The sequence below is a fragment of the Triturus cristatus genome, chromosome 2_2 (assembly GCF_964204655.1).
Source record: "Triturus cristatus chromosome 2_2, aTriCri1.1, whole genome shotgun sequence".
NCBI lineage: Eukaryota > Metazoa > Chordata > Amphibia > Caudata > Salamandridae > Triturus > Triturus cristatus.
In genome coordinates this window covers 860,085,233-860,112,390 of record NC_140582.1, presented here as the reverse complement: position 1 = coordinate 860,112,390, position 27,158 = coordinate 860,085,233, and the positions used below count along the sequence as shown (strand labels likewise).

At 54.2% G+C, this 27,158-nt stretch overlaps 1 protein-coding gene across 1 annotated transcript in view; it reads left to right on the top strand.

Annotated features, from left to right (window-relative positions):
* Positions 1-27,158, top strand: part of WDR19 (WD repeat domain 19) — a 992,607-nt gene that overhangs the window by 170,069 nt on the left and 795,380 nt on the right. Inside the window, exon 10 of the mRNA XM_085642250.1 lies at positions 22,103-22,173. Within this exon, the coding sequence (XP_085498376.1) occupies positions 22,103-22,173 (71 nt within the window). The remainder of the gene's footprint in view (positions 1-22,102; positions 22,174-27,158) is intronic.

Below are 27,158 nucleotides of genomic sequence, written 5' to 3'. Positions count from 1 at the left end.
TGCTGCAATGTCCCAAGAAAGGCGGAGTGGTGCTGACAAGATACGGCATTGGGTAGTATGCGAAGAACGTAAACAGCAAGACATATAGGTAGGGCATCACGCATGCAACAGATGGTAAAATGGGGGGAAGAAAAACGATTGCCAGCGGCAGGGTACAGTCGGGCTAATGACTACATGACGATGAAAATTCAGTGCGCATTAATTACATCAAAGCTTGTGGCAATATCCCAAGAAAGACAGAGTGGTGCTGACAAATCACAGCATCGAGTAATGCAGGAGCAGTGCAGTTCAAACGTAACCGGGGACAAAGGGCACCACAAAATGAGGGCAATGAAAGTGAATGAAGGGTAGGATAGAGTCACGCAAGACCTGCCGCCATATCTAAATTCGCTGGAGGACCTCAAACACCTCTAAGACTCAGTGGCAGCGGGGTTCTGTGGCAGAAGGGCAGTGGCAGTCTGGGTGTCGGTGTTAGTCCGGAGTCGCGTCAGTGTGGGGGGCACCCTGAATGATGGTCCTCTGTGATGTAGGCAGGGATCCCGTGTCTGTCCCCGAAAGCTTGGAGACCATCACATCCCATTGAGGTGCCAGAGGGAACATACAAATGCCAAGCAGGTCCTCTCTGCGCAGCACCGCACCCTCCGCCCTCGCCCAGTTGGATAAGGATCGGTGCCAAGAAAGAGGGTGAGACGGTAGGGGTGATTTCCAGCGCTTAGTGATCAGGCGTTTGGCTGTTATTAGGCCTAGGTCTAGAAACCGTGTGGCAGCGCTATATTTCTTGTTTCTGCTGAAGAGGTGCAGTAAATGAGCTTCCCAGGTCGGGGGAATGGTGCTGGCTGTGCAGCTTATGAGGGTAGTTGTCACGGTGTGCCAGTAGTCAGTCAGGACTGAGCATCCCCATAGCCTATGTATCAAGTCGGCATCCAATTGCCGGCAGCGGGGGCAAGCCGCATCTAAGCGGAGGAAGTACCTGTTTATTTGGGCTGGGGTAAGGTAGGCTTGATGCAGTATGAAAAATGGTATCTGTCGGAATCGTTGATTCCGTGGGATGCGGGTCGGACCGCTATGGGCAGCTATCCATTCCCTATCGGTAAACGCCCTACCCAGGGCCTCCTCCCAGTGAAGCCGAAGGCGAGTGAGGTCTGTTTCCGTGTGTTGTCGAAATGAGGATGCCAACCAGCGCGTGAGGTGTCTCCCTCTCCCCATCACGTGAAGGTACTGCAAAGTATGGTGTATGGGTGGCTCCTGGGCGAGCGCAGACCCATTTGGACGCTAATGAGGCTATGAGTGTTCTGTGTATTAAGAACTGCCCAGGAGGTATATTTTCCCCTACTATGACGTCCTGGAATGGAGTAAGAGCACCTTCTTGAAAGACGTCCCCCACATCTTGTATTCCCTCTGAGGTCCAGTGATGTAATTCCGCTGCCGTCGTGTAGGTGTCCCCCCGTGGAGGTCCCATAAGTGGGATGGCAGGTGCGTATGGAATGGTGGCTCTAGTGAGGAAAAGGCACCTGCGAAAGCATTTGTGTGCTACAGTGAGGAGTAAAATATCTGGAGGTCTAAGTGTGGAGCAGGGATGAAAAATCTGGAGTAGGGTTTTTAGTAGTAGCGGGGGTTGCAGAGAGGCCGTGTCTAGTAAATAACGGGAGGACATCCACCTGGCGACCCATTTCAGATGGGAGGCCAGGTAGGAATGCTCAAAATTGGGCACTGCGAGTCCGCCCAGCTCAGCAGGCAGATAAAGCTTTCCCATGGACACTCTATGGTGTGAAGTCCCCCATATGAAATCTCGTACTACTCTTTCCCACTGCTTAAAGAAGAGGGGGGAGATGATGAGGGGTAGTGTGGCAAAATAATAAAGGAGGCGGGCAAGAACCACCATTTTAACCAGTGCAACTCTACCAGAGATTGCCAACGGTAGAGTCTTCCAGAAATTCATCTGAGATCGAATCGCCGTGGTAGCCCGGACAACATTTCCGCCAAAGAGGTCGGCTTTGGCGCGATAAACCCGAACACCTAAGTAACGAAAAGGGTCAGTGCACCAGGCCACCGGTGTCCCCCTGAGTGTGTAGCCTGGATCCGGAGTATCCCCCTGGAACGGGGAGAGTATGGACTTTGTCGGGTTGACACTCAGCCCGGAGGCTCGCTCAAAAAGGCTATGGGCTCGATCAAGGGAAGGGGGAATATCATGAAGATCCCTGGCATATGTTAACAGGTCATCAGCGTAGAGCGAAATGGTGTGTATGCCATAGCCTAGTTCTATCCCCATATCAACGTGCGTGCGGATTTGAGCCGCCAGCGGCTCCACCGCTAACGCAAATAGTAGTGGGGATAACGGGCATCCCTGCCGGGTCCCACGCCGTACTCTAATCAGATCGGAAATATATGGGCCCGTCCGAACCCGAACCGACAGATTACAATATCACAGTTGGACTAAGCTGAGGAAGTAGGGGCCGACTCCAAATGGAACTAGGGCAGCAAATAGGAAGTTCCAGGCCAGCGAGTCAAAGGCCTTCTCGAGATCTAATACCATGCAACCGGAACGCAGCCAGGCAGTTGTGGCATATTCCGCCACTCGAAAGTAGCGGCGCAGGTTCAGGGCCGTGTTACGCTGTGGAACAAAGCCATACTGGTCAGAGTGTACCAGATCAGTGACTAACGGAGCCAGTTGGTTGGCCAGGACCTTTGCCAGGATCTTATAATCCAAATTTAATATAGCAATCGGTCGGTAGGAACTAGGCGATGTGGGATCCTTACCAGGTTTCAACAAAGACACCACATTAGCGGTACGAATGGAGGGGGGCAAGGTCCCTTCCGAGATTGCCTCCAGAAACATTCGAGTGTAGCTGTGGTACCAAATGTTCCGCGTAGGCTTTGAAAAATTCCGTTGGAAGACCGTCTGGCCCTGGAGTTTTACCCAAGGACAAGGCAAGCAGCGCGTCCCGCACTTCATCTTCCACTATAGGGGAGTCCCGCTCCAGGGACTGGTCCACCGTCAGAGTGGGTAACTCCACTGTGTCCAGGAAGGATCCCACGTCATGGGCGTTACCTGTCAGTAGGGTGTCATACAGACGAGTGTAGTGCTCAGTCATCAGCGCGTGAATGTCTCTCTGGGTGCTACGCTCCCGACTGAGATCGTCATGTAAGAAATGTATGGGGCGCTGGGGATGTTCCTGTCTAATCAAATAGGCCAGTAGTCTCCGGACTTTGTCCGCGGTCGAGTGGGAGCGGATCGAGTGTGCTAAATAGTTATGGCAGCGCAGGCGGTCTAGGAGTGTCACGCGTTCGGTATGTGCTGCATCAAGATGTCGCTGTCTTGCCGGGTTGGTGACAACTTGCGACTCGAGTAGGAGTAACCGTCCCTCAATGTGCGTCAATGAGGTGTCTAACTTCCTGCGAATACTCCAAGTCTGTCCCAGACAATGGCCCCTAACCACCACCTTAAAGGCCTCCCATTCAGTGAGGATCGAGTCTGTGGAGCCGGTATTAATCGCAAAATAGTTAGCTATTGCAGGTTCCAGCGAGCTTCGGAAGAGGGGGTCTTCCAGGGCTGCGGTCTGCAGGTGCCAGGTCGGAACCAGTGGGGGTGGCGCCTCCCAGACCAGGTGCATCAACAAGGGGTTATGATCGGAGTGTGTCCGACCAAGGTAATCCGTCGCTTGTATCAAGGGGAGGAGGGCTGCGGATACTAGTATTCGGTCGAGGCTTATGTGTAGCTTATGGACTGGGGAATAGGAGGAGTATATCCTAGAGCAAGGATGACATTCCCGCAAAACATCTGAAAGGGCCCGGTGCCCCAGCCATGTATTTAAAAGGCGAGCGTTGGAGGAAGTCGTAGTACTAGTAAGGGAGGGAAAGGAACGGTCAAGGGAAACATCAAGTACTGCATTAAAATCCCCGCCCAGGAGCCATGGGACGTCCCTCCATCGAAGCAATATCTCTGAGAGATCACTCAAAAAGGTGCCCTAAGCAACGTTGGGGGCATATAAGGAGCCCAGCAGAATCGGTTGGCCATTCAGTCTGCTGCTAATCATGATGTACCGCCCCATTGGGTCCGTCAGAACTTCCTTTTCTTCCCACGGAACCCCAGCCTTAACCCATATCATCACCCCTCTAGCCATGGACGAGTAATTGGTGCTGTATATCTGACCACACCAACGCCGGCGCAAGTGCGTGGCTTCAGCGGCTGCCAGGTGCGTTTCCTGTAAAAGTGCAACACTCATCTTCTGACACTGTAAATAGGCATAGATGGCGTAGCGCTTAGAAGGTGTCTGGATGCCCTTAACATTCCAAGTTAGGATGTTAAGGTCGGTCATTGGGGTGGGGCGTGGCTTGGACTCCACCGAGCATGGGCGCGTGAGCTCCGAGCTCCGTGTCGGCCGTGCGAGTTATCCTGATCTACATCTTCCTGGCGGCGTCGAAGTCTCAGAGGGGGGCCCTCCCTGACGGAGAGGTGCCTGCCGGTGGATTGAGCCTCGCGCCGAGGCCCGGGGGGCCGCCCTGTTCGGCGACTGCTGTGGATCTGCTTGGAGGGGCCCGGCCATCTTGCCTGCGGCCTGTGGAGGGCCTACCATCCCCGGTGTTGCGTGAATAGAGGCCCCGCCGGAGGTGGGCGGTGACCCGGCTGGGGCGGAACATCGGCAGCGCTGCGGCCCTCTGGCCCGGATGTGAGCAGGGTGAGCGGTGTCGGCCCGGGCGGGGCGTGGAGGACTGCAGACGGCTGGCGGCACTGGCGGAGCCTGCGAAGACCGGGGAGGTGCAGTTGTAGATGCTGCGCCGGTAGTGGTTGGAGCCGAGCTGGGCCTGGCATCGACGCCCCGGGGAGCGGTTAAGAGGGCTGACTGAGGCCCGCGGCGGAGGAGGAGCTGTGCGGGCGCTGCGGGGATTTTGTAGAGCTGGACACCCCCGTAGCGCTGTCGCGCTCCCGCCCCCGCATCTTGGAGTGGGAGAGTGCCAGCCCCCGGGAGGACTAGAGAGGACCGCGACCTTTGTGGTTTCAATTAACAGTGGAATTGCAGGTGACATGGCACCTTCTTCGTGGGCTCCTGCTGCAGTTGGAGCTGTATGGGGAAATTAAAGAGACTGGTGCACCCCGTAGCTTGAGTCCCTTGGGCCTTTCCAGCGACAGCGGAGATCCTCTGCCCCTGCCAGTGTTGGCGCCGTGCCAGGCGAGCCCGCACAGTCTAAGCCGACGAGGGAGCCATCGACCCACAAGAACGGTCGCGTGCATCACTGTCTCACAGTGGGCTGAGTCAGGAGCTGCACCGGAATCGACAGCACATGACATAATCACAGAGCAGCCACAGTCACAACATACGAGCATGCTCCCATCGATACACAGCTTTGAAGCCCTGTGGCCCGGGCTCGCTGAAGGGGCTGGGTCTTGGAGGGCAACTCGGTGTGCCGGGGCTGGTAGAGGCACGGATCCGCTGGCGCCTTGGAGCCGGCTGCTCCCCCTGTTGCTGCTGAGCCGTTATCCTGCAGATTGCACAGGCCTGGACGTGTTGGAGTGGTTGGCTTCCTATGGCGGCAGCGGGCGACCCTGATGAATAGGTCACAGAGCGCTTGATTAAGGAGCTGGGGATATTGTAGCTACACCTGCGAATCCCTTGCCCTGGTTGCGACGAAGGGCGATTGGGGTGGACAGCTTGCTGGCGAAGCAGGGTGCGGTTCCCCTTCCTGGTGGGCCGGGCGGGAGGCTCGGTTGGAGCGATGCCCCCCTGACTGGCGGTGGTCGATGCTTTCCCCCTTGAGCTGCGTCTGACGGATTGGGGGAGACCTCTGTGGAGATACAGGCCACCTGGAACTATTGCTGCTGAGCGGGGAGATCGGTGCGCATTTCTCGCTTTCTGGAGATCACTGTGCGGGCTCATCGTCCTTTGAACTGGGTTGCTGTGGTCGAGGTCCGGCCATGGGGAAACCGCGGCGCGGTCCGGGGGCCACACAGGCTGAGCACATGGAGGACCCGCCTGACTCTCAGGTTCAGGACCCGGCTGGAGCCCTGGTGGCGAGACTACGGCAGCAGCAGCTGGATCAAATCCTCAAGGCAACATCGGACACGAGGGAGGCACTGTGCCGCGACATAGCGCAGGTGTCCACGAGCCTTGGATTTTTGCGTGCTGATCATGGCAAACTGGTTGACCGCGTCAAAAGCACGGAACTCAAGCTTGAGACTCTGGAACCTGCCCAGAAGGCGACGGAGGCATCAATGGGTGACTTATCGCGTAGAGAGCAGCTGCTGGAGAAGAGGGCCGAAGAGGCGGAAGGGCGCAACAGGCGCAATAATGTGCGGGTGGTGGGCCTGCCCGAGAGAATTGAAGGGGACAATATGGTTGGTTATCTGGAGCAGTGGCTGCGAGAGGTGGTGGCACCGGAAGGATTATCGCAGTTCTACACCCTTGAGAGGGCCCACCGAGTGCCATCTCGCCCGCCGGCTTTGGGCCGTCCCCCTAGGCCGGTGGTTGCACGCCTGCTGCATTTCAGGGACCGTGACCTTATACTGCGGAATGCCCGGACATCTGGCCCGTTCAGAGTGGATAATGCCTCGGTCTCCCTCTACCCTGATTACTCCCAGGAGGTCCAGCGGAGCCGCTTTTCCTTTATGGCAATTAAGAAGGCCCTTCGGGCGGAGGGGGTCCAGTACGCTCTGTTCTTTCCGGCACGTCTGAAGGTGATGGTGGACGGGACTTCTACATTCTTTGACGCGCCAGACGACGCATGGCACTGGCTGGAGCAGTATCACGCAGGTGGGGGCGGCACTGGACAGCGAGAACCGGCGGTTGTGGCCCAGTCAAGGCCTCGTCAGGTCCGCCGCCATAGGAAACGTGTGGCGAATGGACAGTCGCCGTCGGCCTCTCAGACGGAGCTGGAGAGGCAAGCGACTCTGCAGGCAGTTTCCGTCATTTCTGGAGCGGCAGCTGTGGCTTCAGGATCTCGACGGACATCTGAAGGGGTGGAGTCAGAGGGTTCGGAGGGTTCTGGGGAGGACGTCGACCGCCTGCCAGAGGTTACACCAGGCACTGCCGATGGCCTGTTAGACGAGTGACGATGCCTGTCTTCCATTGGCCTGCAATAGGGGGAGATGCGCCAGGGGCTGCTTTGTGGCTCAGTTGGGAGTGGATATGGTTCTGCTGAAGATAGTGGGAGACCTGGTTCCTGGCTCGGACGGGGGGGTGAGTTGGGAGGAGGGGGTCTCTTAACCGGGGGGGGCCACCGGGGACGGGACGCTGCCGGGAAGAGGGGAATATGACGATTGAGGCCTGACACGCAGGCTGGGCTGGTGGGATCGCTGTCTGGCTTGTGTTGGTGCTGGGTCACCCCCTCTACCTCACATCTACTGTGAGACTCTGGTAGCTACCAGGGTATTTTCCTTTGTTGGGTCTGTGTTTGGATGGGTAACTATGGTTTAGAGCCTGTTCTGGGGAAGGGAGGGACGGGGGTTTGTTGGGGTTGTTTTTCAAAGGGGGGGTTTGTCAGTGTGCCCGCTAGGCCGTATTGGATTGTGCTCTGTTGTATCCTTCTATATGGCGACCCGACTTGAATTAAGAAGTGTCGCTTGGAATGTGCGAGGGCTGAACTCCATGAGAAAACGTTATAAAGTGCATGCATATTTGGTCCGTAGGGGGATCCAGGTGGCCTTCTTGCAGGAAACCCACGTTGATCAGGCGGAGGGGCGGGCGTTGCAGAGGAGATGGAGGGGACAGTTGTTTTACACTACCTTTTCAGCCTTTGCTAGAGGGACTTTAATTTGGGTGAGGGCCGGGGTTCCTTTCCAACCTTTGAACACACTAGTATTTCATTTCATTCCACTTTATTCGATTAATTAAAATCATAAAAGAGCACACAACATATACATTCATATATACATACAAAATACAATAAATAACACTATTTACAATCATCATAAAACCAACTATAAAAATAATTCATAATACAGAAGCCATAGTGCATAAACATAGAAAATCACATAAGGAAAACCTTGCCATAAGTGCATGCCATTTTTTAATCAATCGACAAGGTCCTACTGGCTATCATCCTACCCTTCACCCTAACTGCGGCCACAAGAAAAGACGCTATACAAAAAGTTTCATATGTATTGGGTAGCATTTGTAAATATAGTAGGGCGGGTCATATAACTCCTGACGTCCCAATTTGGCGAACATAGTTTTGACATATACCAACCAGTTAATCTTATCAACTCTATCTAGTTTAACACAATCTCTAAGTATCTCGTGATTTAGACTCAGGTCTGGGTTAAGCCAAACTCTGAGCCAGCAGAGTAACGGAGCCATGCTCAGGGTATCAGATAAATAGCCCAGACCTAATTCCTGATGCAGAGAGAAAATGGGGGCAGATTGGGGTAATGAGAGTAGATTCCGCAGAAAACTATTTTCAGCTACCTGGAGATCTGGTTGGGGTTTATATCTAGTAAACTAGTAGATCCGGAGGGGAGGTTTGTGTTGGTGTTTGGCCGCCTAGACGGCAGAGATGTGACATTCTGCAGTGTATATGCCCCGAACTCCGACCACGCCGCATTCTTTGCGCGGCTTTCTGGGAAGCTGGCGTCGTATTTCGCTGGCACGGTGTTCCTCGGGGGGGACTTCTGTTACTAATGTGGAGTTGGACCGTTCTCACCCCCCGCTGGCTCAGTCAGCGGTACGTAGAGTGGCCAAGGTGAGAAGGGACTGGCAGGAACCTTGGGGCCTTATGGATGCCTGGCGGGTACAGCATCCGTTAGACAGGGACTACTCTTTTTACTCAGTGCCGCATGACTTACATGTCAGGCTTGACGGCTTTTTGTGTACCCCGGGAGCCCTGGAGCTTACGCGCCATAGTAAGTATCTAGCAAGGACACTCTCGGACCACAACCCCTGCTTGATAACGCTACTCTGGTAGCAGCAGCGGCAAGCGATCCCGACGTGGCATTTGAATCCGATGACGTTGGAGGATCCCGTGTTTAATGCGGAGTTAGGGGAGGGCGTGGAGCGCTACTTTCTAGGCAACTCGGGGACGGCGACGAGTAGAGCTCAGGAATGGGATGCGCTTAAAGCGGTGGTGAGAGGGATTTGCATCTCGTCCGTCACCGGGACGTGCAAGGTGCTGCTGCGAGATATTGACCGGGCTGAGGCGCGGCTGCGACAGGCAGAATTAGATGGCCACGCGACTGGGGGCGCTCGGGAGGAGGTGTTGGCGGCGCAAGAGGAGGTGGCCTCTCAGGTTGAGCGGCTTCGCTGCTATGACTATAAAGAATACATGGGGCGGGCGCATGCTGAACGGGACAAAGTGGGGTCGCTATTGTCCTGGCTGGCTAATCCGGCTGTTTGGGGATCCCCGGTGGTGTCGCTGGCTACGCCGGTGGAAGACCTGGTTCACTCGCAAAAGGAGATCAATGACCAGTTCCTGGGTTATTACTCGTTGCTGTATCATAGTAGGATGAGGGACCTGCCCGACGGTCTGGACGCTTATTTAGAGGCTGCGGGGTTGCCACACTTGGATCCGGAACAGGGCTCTGCATTGGGGGTAGCTATCTCCCTGGGAGAAATCAGCGCAGAGATTAAACATACGGCCCGGAGAAAGACTCCAGGGGCTGATGGCCTCCCGGTGGAGTTCTATGCAGCGTATTTGGATATTCTGGCACAGCAGTTACAGTCGGTATATAGAGAGGCGTGGGATCTGGGCAGGCTGCCGCTCACTATGAGAGAGGCGATCATAGTGCCGTTGCTGAAGAAGGGCGGGGTCCCCACCTCCAGGACGGCATACCGGCCGCTCTCCATGCTCTCGGTTGACTATAAGATCCTTAGCAAGATCTTGGCCACGCGACTCTTGGGTCACATGCGCTCCCTGGTACACCCGGATCAATCGAGTTTCATTCCCACTAGGAATACTGCAACGTGCATTTGGCGGTTGGTGCGGATCCTGGGGGAGAGAGGGGGAGGTATGTCGGAGGCCGTGGTGCTGTCGGTGGACATCGAAAAGGCATTCGACAGTGTGGAGTTGCTGTATATGTTCCGGGTGCTGAAGGAGTTTGGCCTGGGCGATGATTTTGTGCGTTGGACCAGTCTGTTATATAGCTCCGCCACAGCTAGGGTTCGTACGGGACGTACCATCTCAGCGGCTTGCCAGGTGGAGAGAGGCACTCGTCAGGGTTGTTCTCTATCCCCACTTTTGTTTGCGCTGGCAATTGAACCTCTTGCGGCTCATGCCCGGCAAGGGCGGTACTACGAGGGCGTTCAGCTGCGTGGGGAGCTCCATCACATATCGCTGTATGCGGATGACCTCCTGTTGTATCTGGCTGATGCGGGGGGTTCCTTACGGGGCGCCAGAACCCTGCTCAGGGAGTTTGGTCGCTTGTCGGGGTTGCAGGCGAATTGGACTAAGACCTGCCTGTTTCCTTTGTCCCCTGGAGTTCAGATGCCCTCGGAGTTTGCAGACCTGAGGTGGCAGCCTACTTGCTTACCGTATCTGGACGTCCGCATATTTCACACCCCCACCGACCTTTTTGAGGGGAATGTGGGTGGCACGCTTAGGGGGCTCAAGGGTAGTATGGCGTTCTGGCGCACTCTTCCTCTTTCGGTAGCGGGGCGGGTAGCGCTGCTGAAGATGATAGCGTTGCCACGGCTGCTCTACTTTTTCCGTACCATGCCGATATGGATCCCGGTCACCTTTTTTAAGACGCTTCGGACATTGATAACAGGGTTTATTTGGGGAGCTGGAAGACGGCGGGTGGCACTGTCCACTCCGATGAGGCCAAGGGAGGAGGGGGGGCTGGCGGCCCCGGATTTTGAATGGTACTACTTGGCGGCACAGCTGCAGTGGCTGACTCAGGCCGTGGCGCGTGAGTTTCGAGGCCCTGAGGGCCCACAGGGTAGGGTTATCCCGCGCCACGTGTTGTCATTCATTGTGCTTCAGAAGAGGCTCAGGCTGGACCAGCTTACCCTCGAGGAGCGCACACTCCGGCTATGCTGGATTCGTAGTCAGAAACGGGCAGGCTTCGTGGTCCCAAATGCCCCGGATATTCCTTTGGGCATGTGCACGGCCCTCCCACATGGCGGGGATTGGTCGGCGTTGGCTGGCTGGGAAGAGTGCGGGGTCCACATGATTGGGGACTTATACAGAGATGGCGTTTTGTTGTCATTCCAGGATTTGCAGGGGGCGTATGATCTGCCGAGGGGGGATTATCTTTTGCACGCCGCCTTGGTGTCAGGGATTCAGAAACAGTGGAAGATGGGGCTGTCGGAACCCCCGACTTCTTTGGGGTGTCAATACGTCACTATGGCGGCGGGTACATTCAGGGCCATCACTTGTCTCTATAGGCGGCTGTCCACGGAGAGGTTGCCACCTATGGATGCCTTGCGGGGTAAATGGGAGGGAGATCTTGGTAGGCCCATTCCTGAGACGACGTGGTCGCAGCTGATGCGGCGGGCCTGGAAGGGCACGCGCAACGCTAGATTTCAATTGGTCCAATTTTATACTCTCCACAGGGCTTACTTAACTCCGGTCAAAATTTTGCGGTACTTCGGAGGCTCCCAATCGCCGTGCCCCCGGTGCAGAGTGGAAGGTGCTGATTTTGATCATATGTTTTGGTCCTGCCTGGGACTGGGCTCTTATTGGGCGGATGTGTTGGCGTGTCTGAATCAAGTGACTGAGCGCGAGCTGGAGCTGGAGGTGGAGATGGGGACTTGCCTTTTGTTATGGTTTCCGCACACCCCCAGTACCAAAATTACGAGCAAGTTTTATGATCTGGGTCTGATAATGGCAAAGAGGGAGCTCACTATGCATTGGAAGGCACGGGCCGGTCCGAGCTTTCGGAGATGTAAGGCGAGTTTCTTGTCCTGGGAGGGGAGCGAAGGGACGCTTCGTCTACAGCTGGCCAGGCGAGCATCTAATGACAAGGCGCTGGACGCTGCACGGGCGTGGGGGGCTCTGGTAGAGGGGCTTCGTTCTTTGGAGGAGTTGAATGAGGGGGATAGGGATCCTGTAGACATGGACCGGAGTGTGGAGCCTGGGGTGGGGCCCTCTGAGGCTACTGGGGAGACCGCGCAGGACGGGGCCACTTAGGTACACTCAGGGAGGGATCAGCGTCTGCACTCTATATTGAGAGCTGTCGGGTAGTCACGGTGGGAGCGTGGGGTGCAGTTGGGTGTCAATGCGGGGCCTCCTGTGTCTGGAGAACAATGAAAGTGTTCTTTTGATTGTTTTGAGTTAGGATTTCTCGGACCACGGGGTTCTAAATGCAGAAGTTGAAGAGGGGTTGACGTGGGCACACTGACAGGGGGGGTGGGGGTAGAGAGGGTGGTGGGTGGAGGAACTAGGGAGACAACATGGAAGAACCGGTTTCTCCTGACATGTACATCGATGGTTGGGTCTTATATGAGATGCTATTGCATGTAGTATTGGTTTTTGGGTGCACTGATTTGAAAACTCAATAACATTCTTTAAAAAAATTAAAAAAAAGGTCGGTCATTGGGGCTATTAAGGCCAGTGTGCCCAACACCGGCACTGTAGGGCTCCCTGTGTGAAGGACTCCCTTGGACGGGGAGGACGGGGAGGCGGCAGGTCCGTAGGGGCGGCGACTGGTACAGGGGAAGAAAAATAAGAAGGTGGGGTAATATGAAACTAGGCAGGAAAAGAGCGGAACCCCAACGTGAGGAACTGCCCAAACAATCATTCCAAGACATGGCTACGGAACTATCGTCGTTGTACGACTGTGGGGGGAAGTTAGACAAGCAAGTAAGAGGAGTCAATGTAGAGACCTTCCCCTTCAGTTATCACCAATAAACAGGAGGTAGAGCATCTCAAACAAAGGGGGGGGTACAAGAAGAAACACGTCCTGAGTTACCATGGTGCTCTAGCATGCATATAAGGCCCAAGACAACTAATGCTGGGGCCTCGGGGTGGGGAGGGGGGGAAGATGACATGAAAGAGGAAATAAACAATGTAAGGCCTGTCCCTGCCAGACGCCCCAAGGGAGCGTGCGGGAAAAGGGGGGCATCACACAACTGCTAGAATGAAACAAACAAGTCCTGAAGTAGTGCGATAGTCCAACAGGAATGCAAAGTTAACATCAGATAATGCCATCTGCGTTTTGTGAGGTGACACCCCGGAGATGGGGAAAATCTGCGTCCAAGGACCATTCCGGCGTGGTTTCAGGGTCTCTGGACCCAAGCGGAGAGGCGGCAGAGTCGGCCGGGAAAGGAGATCTGGAGGGCCGCCATCGCCCGCAGGGCCCCCTGACGTTACATTCTGATTTGGTCGGGACTGGGGATGGTCACTGTATGTCTCACGCTCCTGGCCTTTCCCCCTCTGCGCCTTCCTCCGCTGGGGCGTTCACAGGGCCGGGACTCATCAGATGATTTGGGCGCCGTCGCCAACCCCTGCTTCTCGAGCCATTCCCATGCCTCAGTGGGGGAGTCAAAGTATTTCGTAGAGCTCTCTCTGATAACTCGCAGGCGGGCCGGGAAGAGCAAGGAGTAGCGGAGGTCCAGATCTCGGAGCTGTTGTTTTACTGCTGTGAAGGTGGCTTGTGTAATCAGGAAAGAGAGAAACTGATACGTTTTGCACCTTAGGGCAGGGATGTTTGCACAGTTCCCGCAGGATAGCGTCTCTGTCTGAAGTTCATGACTCTAAACAGGAAGGGGCGAGGGCGCGCCCCAGGAGGGGGCCTGCGGGCAGGTATACGGTGGGCTCGCTCTACTACGAACTGTGGGGAGAGCGATCCGGAGGGCATGAGCTCCTTCATCCAGGCCTCCGTGTAGGTCTCCGGGTCCCGCCCCTCCTCTCCCTCAGGAAGATTGACTACGCATACATTATTTCGGCGTGATTGACCCTCCGCGTCGTCCACCTTGTCCTCCAGGGTGCAAACCCGATCCAGTAGATCTTGAAGCGCAGAGGAGCAGTTCTGGGATCTGGGTCGGAGGTCTGCCAGTGTGGCCTCCGCATCACGAACTCGGTCTGAGAGTTTGTGTTGGTCGGCCCGGAGAAGTGTGAAGTCCGGGGTAATAGTGTCCATGCGGCCTTCCAAGGATGTGCGGGTCAGGTCCAGGGCGTTGCCGATGCGCTTCACTGCCACCAGTACAGAGTCTAGTTTGGTGGCAATGTCAGGCGAGTTCATCTCCGTCGTTGCCACGGGGGTCATGAGTGATGTCCCAGCCTGGCCCCCAGGAGGCGCATCGTGAGAGGGGTTGTTGCGCAAGCGGCCCATGACGATCTGCTGAGCTCTCTTCATAGGAAGCAAGGCTGGGCTGACAAGTCTCCATGCTTCCTCCAACTCAGAGGCCTCGTCTGCGACTAGGATTGGACTTTCCACAGCGTAACTTCACCTTAGTCAACAATGCGCGCCCTTGTGCTGCCAGCGAGCCCAGGATTCTTCCAGACGATTAGTCCTGGGAAGAGTATATCTTTCTGCCAGGCGACGTCCCGGTCGATAGTCAGTAAAGCGGGATAGGTGAGATGTCCCCACCCCTGGTATTACACAGTTGGTTGCCACTACAAACACCCTGTCAGATGGTGAGCAGGAGAATATGAGGTTTTAATGGGAATGACGTGTGTTGGACCCCACTGCTCCTCAGCCCACCAGTAGATGTGCACCTCAGAGGTCAAGTGTAGCGCAGTGTATTCCCCTCTCCGCTCCGGGTGCCCGAGTCACAGAGAAGGACCTCCGCAGACAGGACAGTGGGGGGCCCAACTCACAGTAAGAAGGAGCCCGCAATCCCAGTCCGATGCGGGGCCCCAGGTCCGACGGGCAACAAAGCTAGCCCCCTCGGTCAGTCTCACGTGCCCACCTGGTCATAAGAAACGCACGGCCAAGGAGTGGAATCCGGGTGGGACGGGTGGTGAATCCCCGGAACCCGTTGCCCCCCAGGCCACCGTCAGCAGAATATCACTTCAAAGGAGAGCGCCGCAGTCCGCACCCACCGCCGTGCCAGGTCCCGTCACCACCGGCACAGTAGATAACGACCGCTGCAGCTGGAAGGGCGACACTGTGCGCCAATATTAATTTGAGGGACAGCAGGGTACAAACACGACCACCTCTCCAGAGCCACAGCAAGCGCAGCCACTCAGTCCCAGCCTCGTGCAGACGGGGGCCCCTGGGCCCGACCGACCCCCATGAACCCCCACCTCACACAGGCGCCGCAATGCCAGGAAGCCTGCAGGGGCCACAGCACACGCCCAGGTAGTGGGATCTCCCTCCGCAAGTAACCTCCGCAGGAGCCCTATGCCCAGCCGGCCCCCGTGACTCGCACCGGCAGCCTGGACCGCAGGAGCAGCCGTGCTGCGATCCGGCAGGGGGCCCCTAGGCCCGATCGACCCCCGTGGTCCCCCACCGCCACCAGAAGGCACCCCAAGTGTCCCCTGCAGGCTCAGTGGCGCAGGCCTCACCCAGCAGCTCTAGTGCGGTCCACACCAAACACCATGCCAGAAGGCCAGGTCCCGTAAAGGGCCACTACCGGCACAGCAGACAATGACCACCGCAGCAGGAGGGTGACACTGTGCGCCAATATTAAGTCCAGTGGCAGCAGGATACAAGTGTGACCACCTCACCAGAGCCACAGCAAGCACAGCCACTCAGTCCCAGCCACGTGCAGGTGAAGGCCCCTAGGCCCGACCGACCCCCGTGGACCCCCACCTCACACGGGCGCCGCAATGCCAGGAAATCTGCAGGGTCCGCCGCTCGCGCCCAGGCAGTGGGGTCTCCCCCCGTAAGTAACCTCTGCAGGAGCCCTAGGCCCGGCCGGCCCCCGTGACTCACACCAGCTGTCTGGCCCACAGGAGCAGTCGCACTGCGATCAGGTAGGGGGCCCTAGGCCCGACCGACCCCCGTGGTCCCCCACCGCCACCAGAAGGCATCCCAAGTGCCCCTTGCAGGCCTACCTCAGTGGTGCAGGCCTCACTCCACCGCTGCACCGGCAGCCCCCGCAGCCTCAGCCCGTTCCGCCAGATCCGTACATCTCCCGCAAGCCGCCCGACAGCCGCTGCCGCTGCCGCCGCTGGCCCGCAGAGGGCACGAGGCGACCCCCGCAGCCCGCGGCACCACCAGGGCAGAAGCTGGCGGTGTCAGGTAGCTTCAGGATTGCCACAGCAGCAGAGTCGTCTCATACGGGCAGCTGCGCGGCCACGCTACCAGGTCCAGATCTTCCCAGCGTGGCAGGCCGCAACGCCCAGGGCCGTCGCAGAGTGAGTTCAGGGCCCGCACAACTCTTCTCCGGCAGCACAGTCACAGCCCGCCATGATAGAAGTGCACTGGGGCCGAATAGAGCCCCGTAGAGGCAGGATGCCCAGGATAACCAGGGGATGAGGTACGGAGCGTTAGCAAGACGTGTCCGCCATCTTTGGCGCCTGGCCATGTCCCCCACTGTTGTAGTTCTATCTTAATTAGATGCGTCTTACATGGACATGTCTTTCTATTTCTTACTAACTCCATCATAACCCTTCATGGCAAAACAATCTGAAGATGGAGTCGATGCCCATGCGCACTATCACCCTAAGGAGGAGTCACCTATCTCGTGACCACAAAGACTTCTTTGAAGACAAAAACAAAGTGCAAACATCCGAGCCCAACATCAGATGGCGATCTATGCACAAGTATATGAATCTACAGCTCTACATGCCAAGAACAGATGCATACTGGTAAGTAGCATTTTCCTTTCTGTTTGTGGTTCTCCGCAAGGGAGGTATAGGGAACGACTTAGGCCGGAAATCCCTGTTGTACATGGCCCCCACGCAGATGAATAGATTTATATCAGCTCCTATCACAATATATATAGCGATACTCTACAGTGATTTCCCTTGTCTGTTATTTGCAATCTCTTTTGAGCATGTGTCCTGTGCACTGCTTGAGCAAAATGTTAACAGGGACTTAAGATTTTGAGAATGCAGATTTGGATAAAAACCTGTTATGTATGGCACACCTGGAACATAGTCTTTCTTTTTATCAGGGAGATTCTTAGATTTGGCAAGGACTCTGGGCTATGCATCAATTAATATAAATCTCAGATGTTTCCATTAACTCAGCCTAAAGTTCCCACCCCTCCCTTACCAATGCGTTACTACAAAGCAGACCCTGATAGGTATACCCTTGGTGCCCCGTGAAATATACGCTCAACTATGTGCATATCCTACTTTTGCAATACCACATTTGCATGTTGCATCATGCTATGCATGAAGGAATACTCCACTCTGAAACCACAAAACAAATCATTGAGCTATAGAAAATGACAGTTTGAAAGAATTCTCAAACCATTGAACGTGCGTGTGTGCTTTCCCAGTTTCGTTTGTCATATGCAGTGCTCCCCATGTGTATCACAGCAAACATGAACATTTGTGAATGTGATTATTAATGACAGTTTCTCTCTTCAAACTCACAGAAATTAGATTGTGGAAGTCCTTCAGGAGGCTATGTGTGCCATGTCAGACTGTGTATGAATGTGATACTTTTGGCACATAATTGGGTGCACTGAAGTGCAGGAACACTAATCTACCCAAAAGAGAGTTGCATAAGGATTTTGAGCTTAGTCCTGGTGAAAACCAGGTGACCCGGTGTGGCAAATCTATGACTGAAACATGTAGATCCGTGGTGCAGGAGTTGATTACATTCTCCTATAGCATTGCATGTTGTCTTTAATCTTGCCAGGGGGGCCCAAGATAAACATAGGGTACCCTGAGGCAACTGTTGATATAGATCCCTTCCCATCAGAAAAGAGCTCCCTTGACAACCAAGGTTGAGCATGCAAGATAGTGGTAGTATCTGGGTGAGGACTTTATGATGAAGCATGCTGAGTCCTTCTAAATACTAAAAATTATGTCTTGGTTATAGAAAGCTGGACTTCTTTACAGATGTCCCCCCACTTTTTTGCCCCCATTTGAACTACTAGATGCTAGTGTTTTTTTACTCTGACAGTGCACTGAAACCTGCTAATCAGGTTCCATTGCCAGTGGTTTTCCCCCTAAAACTGGCATGTTCAATTGTAACCCAATTGGCAAGAACTTTAGCACCCTTGTAAGTCCCTAGCAAATGATATCCCTGGTACCTTGGACATGGGTACTAAGGAAGGTCCCTTAGGGCTGCAGCAGGTCTTATGCCACCCTAAGGGACCCATACAAACTTACATGCAGACTGCCAAGGCAGAATGAGTTAACGGGTGCTAGCACTTCTGAAAACACAACATTGCACACTGCCTGTGTGCGCTGTCCATAATGCATGTACTATATGAAAGTCACCCCTACACCAGGCCTTAAGAACCCTATGGCAGAGTGCATTATATTACATGTGAGGACATATTTGCATGAGCAGAGAGGCCCCTGTAATGTCTAATTCTATTACTAGATAGTGCAAGTAAACAGTGAAGCCATATTATGTATATGTAACAAATCTGCACTGATGCCAGTATCGTACCTGTCCTGACATGCACGCAGAGGGCACCTTAGAGATGGCCCCTGAAAATCTACTAGTCCTCTAGTGTGCAGCCTGACTGGTCATCCTCCAGCCTGCCACCAAAGACGAGTTTCTGACCCCCTGGAGGTGAGAGTCCCGCGCTCTGTGAGATCAGAAACAATGCGTGCTCCGTAGGAAGGTGTTCGCACCTCCTCCAGTAGGATGGCTAGTAAATCTGTACACCAAGGCCATAGGCTTCAAGGCCTCTGCTGCCTTTGATATGTGACCCTGGTTTCCCCCAGACCTGGGAGATGCCATCCCCTGCCCTGAGGACTGTTTGGCACTAGAGCAGGTGGGAAATTAGGTATGTAGGTAGGCGTGTTGCACCACCAGGCTAGTCACAACTCTAAGGTGGGCTGCCGGATGTGCTCCACGAAAGAAGGGTTCCTCCGTCTTGTTTTTGGTGGAACTAGGAACTCTGGGACAGGGTTATGCCTACTTTGTACACGAAGTGGTCATATAGGGGGTGTAGTAACACCAAGGGTAGGTGGCTCATTGGCTACTACCCTACACTTCCCTTAACTCCCCTAAATTGAGTATTTAGGTGGCCCACTGACACCAGGAAAACAGATCAAGTCAAGATTCGACTTCATAGGAACTAAAGAGGACAAAAGAAGAGCTGTGATCGCAAGAATAGAGGACTGACCACGAACTTGGGACAAAACCCTGTCTAACTGCTGAAATTTCGACAGTTGCAAAGACCCGACTTGTTCACAAGCTGTGTAGCCACTCCAAGGCTGGTAGGAGTGCCCAGCACTTCGACACCCAATTCGCATCTACCTTGAAGTGGAGGAGCCCCTTGTCTGCAGGCACCAACCACATCTGCATGGCACACCGTTCTGCCGACTCCCGGGTCCACCGAGGGAGCAGCACCCCAGAAAGAGGTCTTCATACTCTAGGAGGTCAGATACATCTCCCTGCCAAGTTTGGAGACGCCAGAATCTCCAGGAGCCGCCCAGCACCAATACCCTGGGTACCAGAGCACTTGCAGCAGCCAAGGCTTGTTGCATGTCCAGTCCAGGCACCACTGACACTGACACAGACCTACCGACGAGGGACTTCAGAGGGCTTCATTGAGAGTGGCCCTGCTGCTCTGTTTGCTCCCCTTCACCAGGTCGTCCTCAAGAAGTGAGAACCTCTAACACGAGCGGCCCACTGGACAAAACACCTCTGCACCGGAGCACCAAAGCCCAAGTCCGAGCTGACCAACAGTGCCCCTTGCTTCACAGACCTCAAGACCCCCCCTTTGGGTTCTGTCGGACAGGTCCCCAGTCCCCACTTGCAGCCTTTCTAGGTCTCGCCTAGCGACGCAGCAGATGCGTTGCTCGCTTGCAAGATCTATTGTCGTCGGTTTTCTTTTGGAAGTGGGTTTGGTGACCGCCCTGTCTCCCTTAGGCCCCGCCCACCCGGACTGGACTCGTCATCTGTTGCTCGTCATGCGCGCTGTGTCTCTTCACTTCTCCCTTCTCACGAGGCGGCGGGCGTGTCGGCACGTGAGGTTGGCACGTTGTGTCCTTGCCTCACGCTCGAGCCCCCCTTCTCTGAGAGGCTTGCATTGTATCCCACAACCGCAAACCAGTGCTTGTTCTTCATATTTATGGCTCATGGCATGATTTAACTTTTTTTCCCTTCAATTTGTTTATTTTTTTAGAAGTAACTTTGTTGGCTGGGCGGGTATGCGCAGCTTGCCAAAACTTTTTTTAATAACTCAGTGCAGCGCCCGCTTTATGGTTGTCGTGCTATAACTTTTAAATATGCTCCGTTCCTTGCCCTCTCCCCCACCACTGCACAGATGTCGCGCTTCATGGTTTATGATGCTGACGCTGTTAATTAAAGACATTTGCGGATACTTCTTCCATGTTGCATTCCCCTGCCTTCCTCATCCATGCCCTGCGTGTGGCTTGATTATTTTTTTTTTTTTTTTTTTACCGGACGCGGTATCTGCTTCTAGGTGTTTGCGTTTTTGTTTTTCATATTCAGGCTGCTCTCAGCCTTCGTTAAACTGTCACCCTGCCTCTGCAGCACACACGGCACTACTTCTCCTCAAGTTGCAGTCCGTGCTATGGCAGCTGCCTAAGACCCGCTTTCATCACCTTCAGGATCGCAGCCCGGCCATGGACGAGGGGGAGGAAGAAGAGCAAGGATCTGTGATCCTCCACAGGTCGCAGGTCAGAACATGGTTAAACTAAATACGCAAGTGGAAGAGTTGCGTATACATAAATAATTTATTTTTTTTATTTATATTTAATAATCATTTTTGCTCAAACATACTTAGTTACTTTGAGCCCACTATTAGTGTTACATCCACCCCCCACCCCCTTTTTCTTATTTGTGGCTCGCAGCACAGCTTTATTTCATATGGCGTGCGGCTTGGAACTTATTTTTGTTTGTGATTCAGTTTCTCTGTGATATGCTTGTTAGACTATGACTAATCATCCTAATTAGTAACAAGCATTTGCAATGCACTAGGTCGCAAATTTGCGAGAGTTTGAGCTATTGGCATTGTAAATGACAATGCCTTTTATTTATGTATTGTTTTTTTGTAACATAAATAAAAGGCATTGTCTTTAACAATGCCAATAGCTTAAACACTTGCAACTGCGAGGCATATTGCATTGCAAATGCTTGTTCTTACAGGTATCTCTCTCCATTGAGTCTTGCGGTAGTGTTCGAGGCTACCCTTGTGATCGGCACTTCTGCACCCGGACACACCAGCGCAGGAGGCACCCCGAAAATGCTGGTGGTTCTAAGGACCTTGGCCTCTACTTACCTTAAGTCCAGAAGAACAGTCCTGTAAGTTGTTTGCATTTGACCCTATGCAGTGAACACATAGAGAGCGTTGGGATTATTAATTTAAGCCTTGTAAGCCAATGAGTCTCCTGGATTCTCTGCATGATGTACCCTTACATTGGTGCACAGCATAGATAGCCACCTTTCTTTATCAGGTGGATGTGAAACACAGAACATCTTCCTTTTGGGTGTGTTCCCTCCCGTTTGATTAGATTACTTCAAGGATGGCATAGAGTACATTAAAGCCTATTTTGACACGTATATTGCCATTGTAACTTTGCAAATGTAGTCAATGAATTGCAATTATCTCTCTCTCTTGTGGATATATTTTTTATATTAGCATGTCCCTCCCAAATCCCTTCTTAAATCTCCCTAACTCCTCCCATTTAGTAGTTATTATTTCCCATTTTTCCACCACTCTCCCTGGTCCCTTCCACATGAACTACTAACTTGCATACCTATGTGTGCGGAGATCACCACCACAGTGACCGAGATCTCTGCACTGAAAAAACAGGAGAGGCATAGTTAGAAATCTCCGGCCAGAGGTTTGTGAATTGCATTTCGTTGTATGAGAAGTAATACCTTAATTGTAGTAATTTAACTGTAGTTTTACCGTTTGTGAATCGCATCCATAATGTGAACGACTGCCTTCACAGATTGCATGTAATGTGCCAAGATTGGCCATTTGTGCCTCGTCTCAAAGAAACTCCTTTTTATTCTCAAACTAATAGTTTAATACAAATTAGATTGTGGTTCTTGGAATGTGAGTGGCACTAACGTAACCAGCCCTAAGGTGGCTCTAAGGCCTGCAGGTCAGTCAAAGATAACAGTAACTGTAAAGTGCAAACTGCAGCACATTTATAATTTGTGTTTTTTTTTTAGTATCAAGATCCACGATCTTTCAGAACTTAAAGAAATGTATGCCATTATAAACCTGGAGGATGAAGCAAAAGGTAACTAAACCCTCCTTTAAAGATTTCTGATCAAAGAAAATCACACTTTTCTTATTATCATAGGCAATTAACCTAAAAAGTGGATGGCTATTTCCCTTTAAAAGTACTCGTTTTTTGGTATATTCGGTGACTGTACTGTGGGTTTCTTTCTCATTAGACAGTTTCCTCATGAGTTATGGCAGTGTAGACAATTGTAAAGCTGTCCGGTAACAAAAAACTTGATGTTTGTGTAAGTCAACATGTGTCAGTAGTTTGGGACATTGGTAACTGGTCACTTAACACCCATTTTTCCAGCCCATTGCAGGATGTTCCCCGAAGACTCATTAGTGGATGATGAGTGTCTTGGTCATGAGAAATCTTGCAAGATATTCATGTTTTCATCCAGAAGCAGGCAGCTTCTTCTATGTGTCAAAAGGTAACAGGTAAAATATAGTCACCCAGCCATTTAAAAAGTATTTTCTGGGGTGTGGCCAAGATGGCGAGCGGGTAAGACGTGTGTTACTTCGTCTCCCCGCCCGCCGATGCCCGATTCGGCCCCAACTTCATAGCTAAATCCCCCAGCAGCAGCCCATAGTTAACGGAGCCCCTCCCCAGCCGCCGCAACGCTTTGTGGAGAGATATTAGCGGCGGGGGACTGCACAATGGTCCTACCTGGCGGCTGACGTCAGAGCTCGCTGGACCCAAGATGGTGACTGGACTCAGCCCGTAGCCAGCGCTGAGTGTACGGATTAGCCGCTTTGGAGTCCGGCTATCTCCTTCAGCGGAAGCAGCGAGGGTGCCCCTGGTGACTCCGGTGTGCGGAGCGGCACGGCTGAGACACCCTTGCGGCGTGAAGTCCGCATGCCGATCCTTGCTGGTGGCGGATGGTGGAGCTCGCTGGACCCCAAGATGGCGGCCGGATCCTGAGCGGGGACAGAGCTCAGTGTCTGGGCCCGCTGCACCGGAGCTCGGCTTACATCAGGTGTGCCCCTGCCATCCTCGGTGAGTGGAGCGGCCTTGGTAGACTCTGCAGCGAACGGCCATAGCATCTGGGCCTGTCTGGTGGCTCTGGTTGGCAGGGGGTGGCATTCCCCGTGGTGCACCGGCTGGCGTCCCGGTGTTACAGCAGGCCGGGTACTCTTTCTCAAACAGCGGGCGGCGGCCGCTTCGCGGATCGACGGAGATCTGCTGGCAAGTGAAGGCTGCCGCTACACTGAGAGACACAGCACGCAGCCTCCAGGTCTTGATGACAGCCCGTGGGCCTGGATGGTGACTGGGGCAGGCGGGCTAGGCCTGAGGAGCACCACCTCATCACGAGCCTGAATGTACGGGCTAGGAGGCGGTCTGGTGTGGGTGCAGGCGTGCCGGGGGACGGGGGACGGGAGTGTGACAGAAGCATCGGCCAGGGTGAGTCGGCTGGCGCTTTGGAGGAGAGGCGATCCCCACCGCTCATTGCCCTCCCTTGGCATTATTTGTGGAGGAAGTGCCTATAGGCCCGGAAGGACCCGGTGACGCCATGTAGGCAGACTGCTCTGTACTGGAGATGGCACATATCCCCTGGGTCTTGGCGAGGTCCCCTGGTTGACGTTGCTTTGGGGGCCCACAGCGCCTGGCCTGCCCTGTATTAGGTCTGAGAGCGGTGCATGTGCTTTCGTAGCCTGGGCCTATGGCGCGCCATCGAGTCACAGGTCTGAGGACGCGGGCAAGGCAGCGGCCTAGTGGTGGTGCAGGTGTGTCGAGGGCGGGAAGTGTGACACGGAGCATCGGCCAGGGGGAGTCGGCTGGCGCTTCGGAGGAGAGGTGATCCCCCCCGCTGATTGCCTTCCCTTGGCTCTCTCTGTGGAGGAGGTGCGCGCAGGCCCAGAGGAATCCTGAGATGCTTGGTAGGCAGACTGACTTGCATCTGGAGACGACAAGCATCCCTTGTGTCTTGGGCGGGCCCCCTAGTAGGCATCGCTCGGGGGGGTTCGCAGCAACGTGCCTGTCCTGGATTGAGCCCGAGCACTGTGTCGTTGCTTCAGAGGACCCCTGGACATTCCTCAGGGCACCATCACCCCCGGCTGGGGCGCAGGGGGAGGCATGTCGAATCAAAGGGGTCGGAAGGAGCGCACACTCAGGGAGATGCTGACTAAAACCCCTCAGGCTGGAGTGGACGATGAGGACACTCCCATCACCAAGTCTTTTTTGGAAACACTCTTTAATACCCTACGGGAGGACTTCCACACTCTGAAAAGCGAAGTGGCGGCGGAGATGCGTGAGCTACGGAGAGAAATTGACACTCTAGGAGATAGGGTGGTAGCCATAGAGGATCAAGAGCGGTCCAAGGAGGAGGAAGTCACGCAGCTACAACAAGAGGTGATCCGGCTGAAAGAACAACAGCTGACCTGCAGGCCCATGCCGAGGACCTTGAAAACCGTTCTCGGCGGAACACCATTCGGGTACGCGGTTGCCACCGGACGCAGAAGGGACTGACATCACCACCTTCCTGCAGGGGCTCTTCCGCGACATCCTAGCTGGTCCCCCGGAGATGGAGATTCGCATCGACAGGGCTCACCGGGTGGGCCTCCGGCGGGGGGCCAAGGCACCGCCGCCCGACATACTGGCTGTCCTTCTGGATTACCCGCTAAAGGAATGCATCATAAGGGAAGCCAGGCTGAAACACCCTGTTCGATGCCAAGGCCTCACTATCACCCTATACCAGGATCTGGCGGCTAGTACTCTACAGAAACGATGGGAGTTAAAAAATGTTACGGCACACCTGCGAGAAGCTCGCTTCGCATACTCCTGGGGACACCCTTTCCGGATTATTTTTAAGTGGCATGGCAGACTGCACCAAATACACTCCCTTTCTGAGGCCAACAAACTCGCCTCGAGCGCCGGCACCCGGAGACATAAAGCCCGCCCAGTTCAATCTCGACCACGCTAGCAAACGGTAGGGGGCAAACGTTGAGTAGGAGTCACCAGGGGGCCCGATCCAGAGACGCTGGCACGAGAACGGAGAGCGGCGGTTGATGCAGTTACCAATGATACGGCCTAGCAGGATGGGTCCTGAGAAGGCACAGGGGAGCTTTGTGACTGTCTGAGATAGTGGGGCCAGGGGGTGAGAGGAGTGGGGGGGACGGAGGATCTTGCCACTTCGCCTTTGCCACGAGATGCCCTGGACTGCCTTATGTCACCACAGGTACACTGCTTGGTTCAGTGTGCATGGGACTGAATGAGGGGGGACGGGTTTGGCAGTTGGGGTTAGGGTGGGAAGGGAGGGGAACGGGTGTGCTTCGAAAGGGACTACGGCTTCACAAGAGGGCGTTGTGGGGATGTGTTACCAGGTGGGTGGGTATTGGGGTCCATTCTTCATGTCAGCAACACAAGACTGAAAGCGCGATGCTCACCTCCTCTACCCATGTCCGAGTCAGAATTAACCATCATTACGCTTAACGTTAAGGGGCTCAATAGCCCCAATTAGAGGCAAGCCATCTTATCTTATCTAGAGAACTCAGGAGCAGATATCTGTCTGCTACAGGAGACTCACCTGCTGGCAAGGGATTGGCACAGATTAAAATCCAGGGTGTTTCCCCTCCAATACTTTTCTTCCATGCATGTTAAGAAGGTGGGGGTGGCGATCCTAGTGTCACGGAGGTTTCGAGGGTCGGTGTGGGACAGAGTGGCAGAGCTGAAGGGGCGCTTGTTAGCATACCGTTTTTGGATCAAAGGCCTAGCTATAACAATCGGGTCTATTTATGCGCCAAATTCGAGCCAGGAGCCCTTCCTCCAAACTGCCCTATCTGAAATTCTGGATTCCCATGACCGTTTTCTATTTTTGGGGGGCGATCTGAATTTAGTCATGGACACTGCCGCAGACAGGTCTAGTAGTGGATATTCCCAAGCGGGGGAGGTTTCGGTGGAGGGTAAACGGTGGTTGGCAGAGAGGGGATTTGTGGACCTTTGGAGGGCGGCACATCCTCGGGTCTCCCAGTTTTCCTAATACACACATGCACACCACACATATGCTAGATTGGATTATCTCCTTGGAACAGCGGAGGCCCGTGCGGCTCTCAAAGATATATTTATCACTGCGGCAGCCTTGTCAGATCACGATGCGGTAGTGGCAACCCTGGAGGTCCCTCATACGACTCGGTCGACGGGCGGTTGGAGGTTGAGGGAGGCCATGCTTCATAAACCAGCAGTGCAGAAGCAGCTTCTCAAACGCATCACTGAGTACTTCGAGATCAATGACACTCCCGACACTTCCATAGCCATGCTTTGGGGGGTGCTTAAGGCAGTGGTGCGGGGCGAGCTTATAGCTCTGTCGGCAGTGGAGAACAGAGAGCGCAAAGCTAGACGGGAGGAACTTACGGCCCAAGTGCTGGAGCTGGAGAGGGTCCACAGTCAGACGGAGGCACCTAGAATTGAAGAATGCACGGGTCCTGCTGGCGGGGCTAGACTTAGATAGGGCGGAATATGCGGCCCTTCGCCTTAAGCACTCATACTATGTAGGTGGGGATAGGAAGGGGCGGATGCTGGCTAGCAGATTAAGGGCGAAGACACAGCAGTGTAAGGTTAAAGAAATTGCAAATTCAGAGGGCGCTTTGCTTACTGACGATGGCGCCATTGCGCAGACCTTTCGGGATTTCTATGAGGCTCTCTATGCGAGTGACCCTTCCTCCCACCCACATATAGACACATACCTTGAAGGTGTGCACACGACGGCATTGAACCACCATAATGGGGAAATGCTTGATAGCCCTATTCGCATTGAGGAAGTGGTTGGGGCTATTTCCCGCCTCAAGCTCCTGAAATCTCCAGGCCCAGACGGATTTTTTGCAGGGTTCTATAAGACATTCTGCCCCACCGTGGCCCCAATACTTCCAGGCTCTTCAACTCCTTCACTGGTCCTGGCACCATCCCCCAGGAGATGCTCTCGGCTTCCATAGTAATGCTCCCTAAGCCGGGCAAAGACTCCTCCAGATGTGGTTCCTACCGGCCAATATCGCTGCTTAATGTAGACC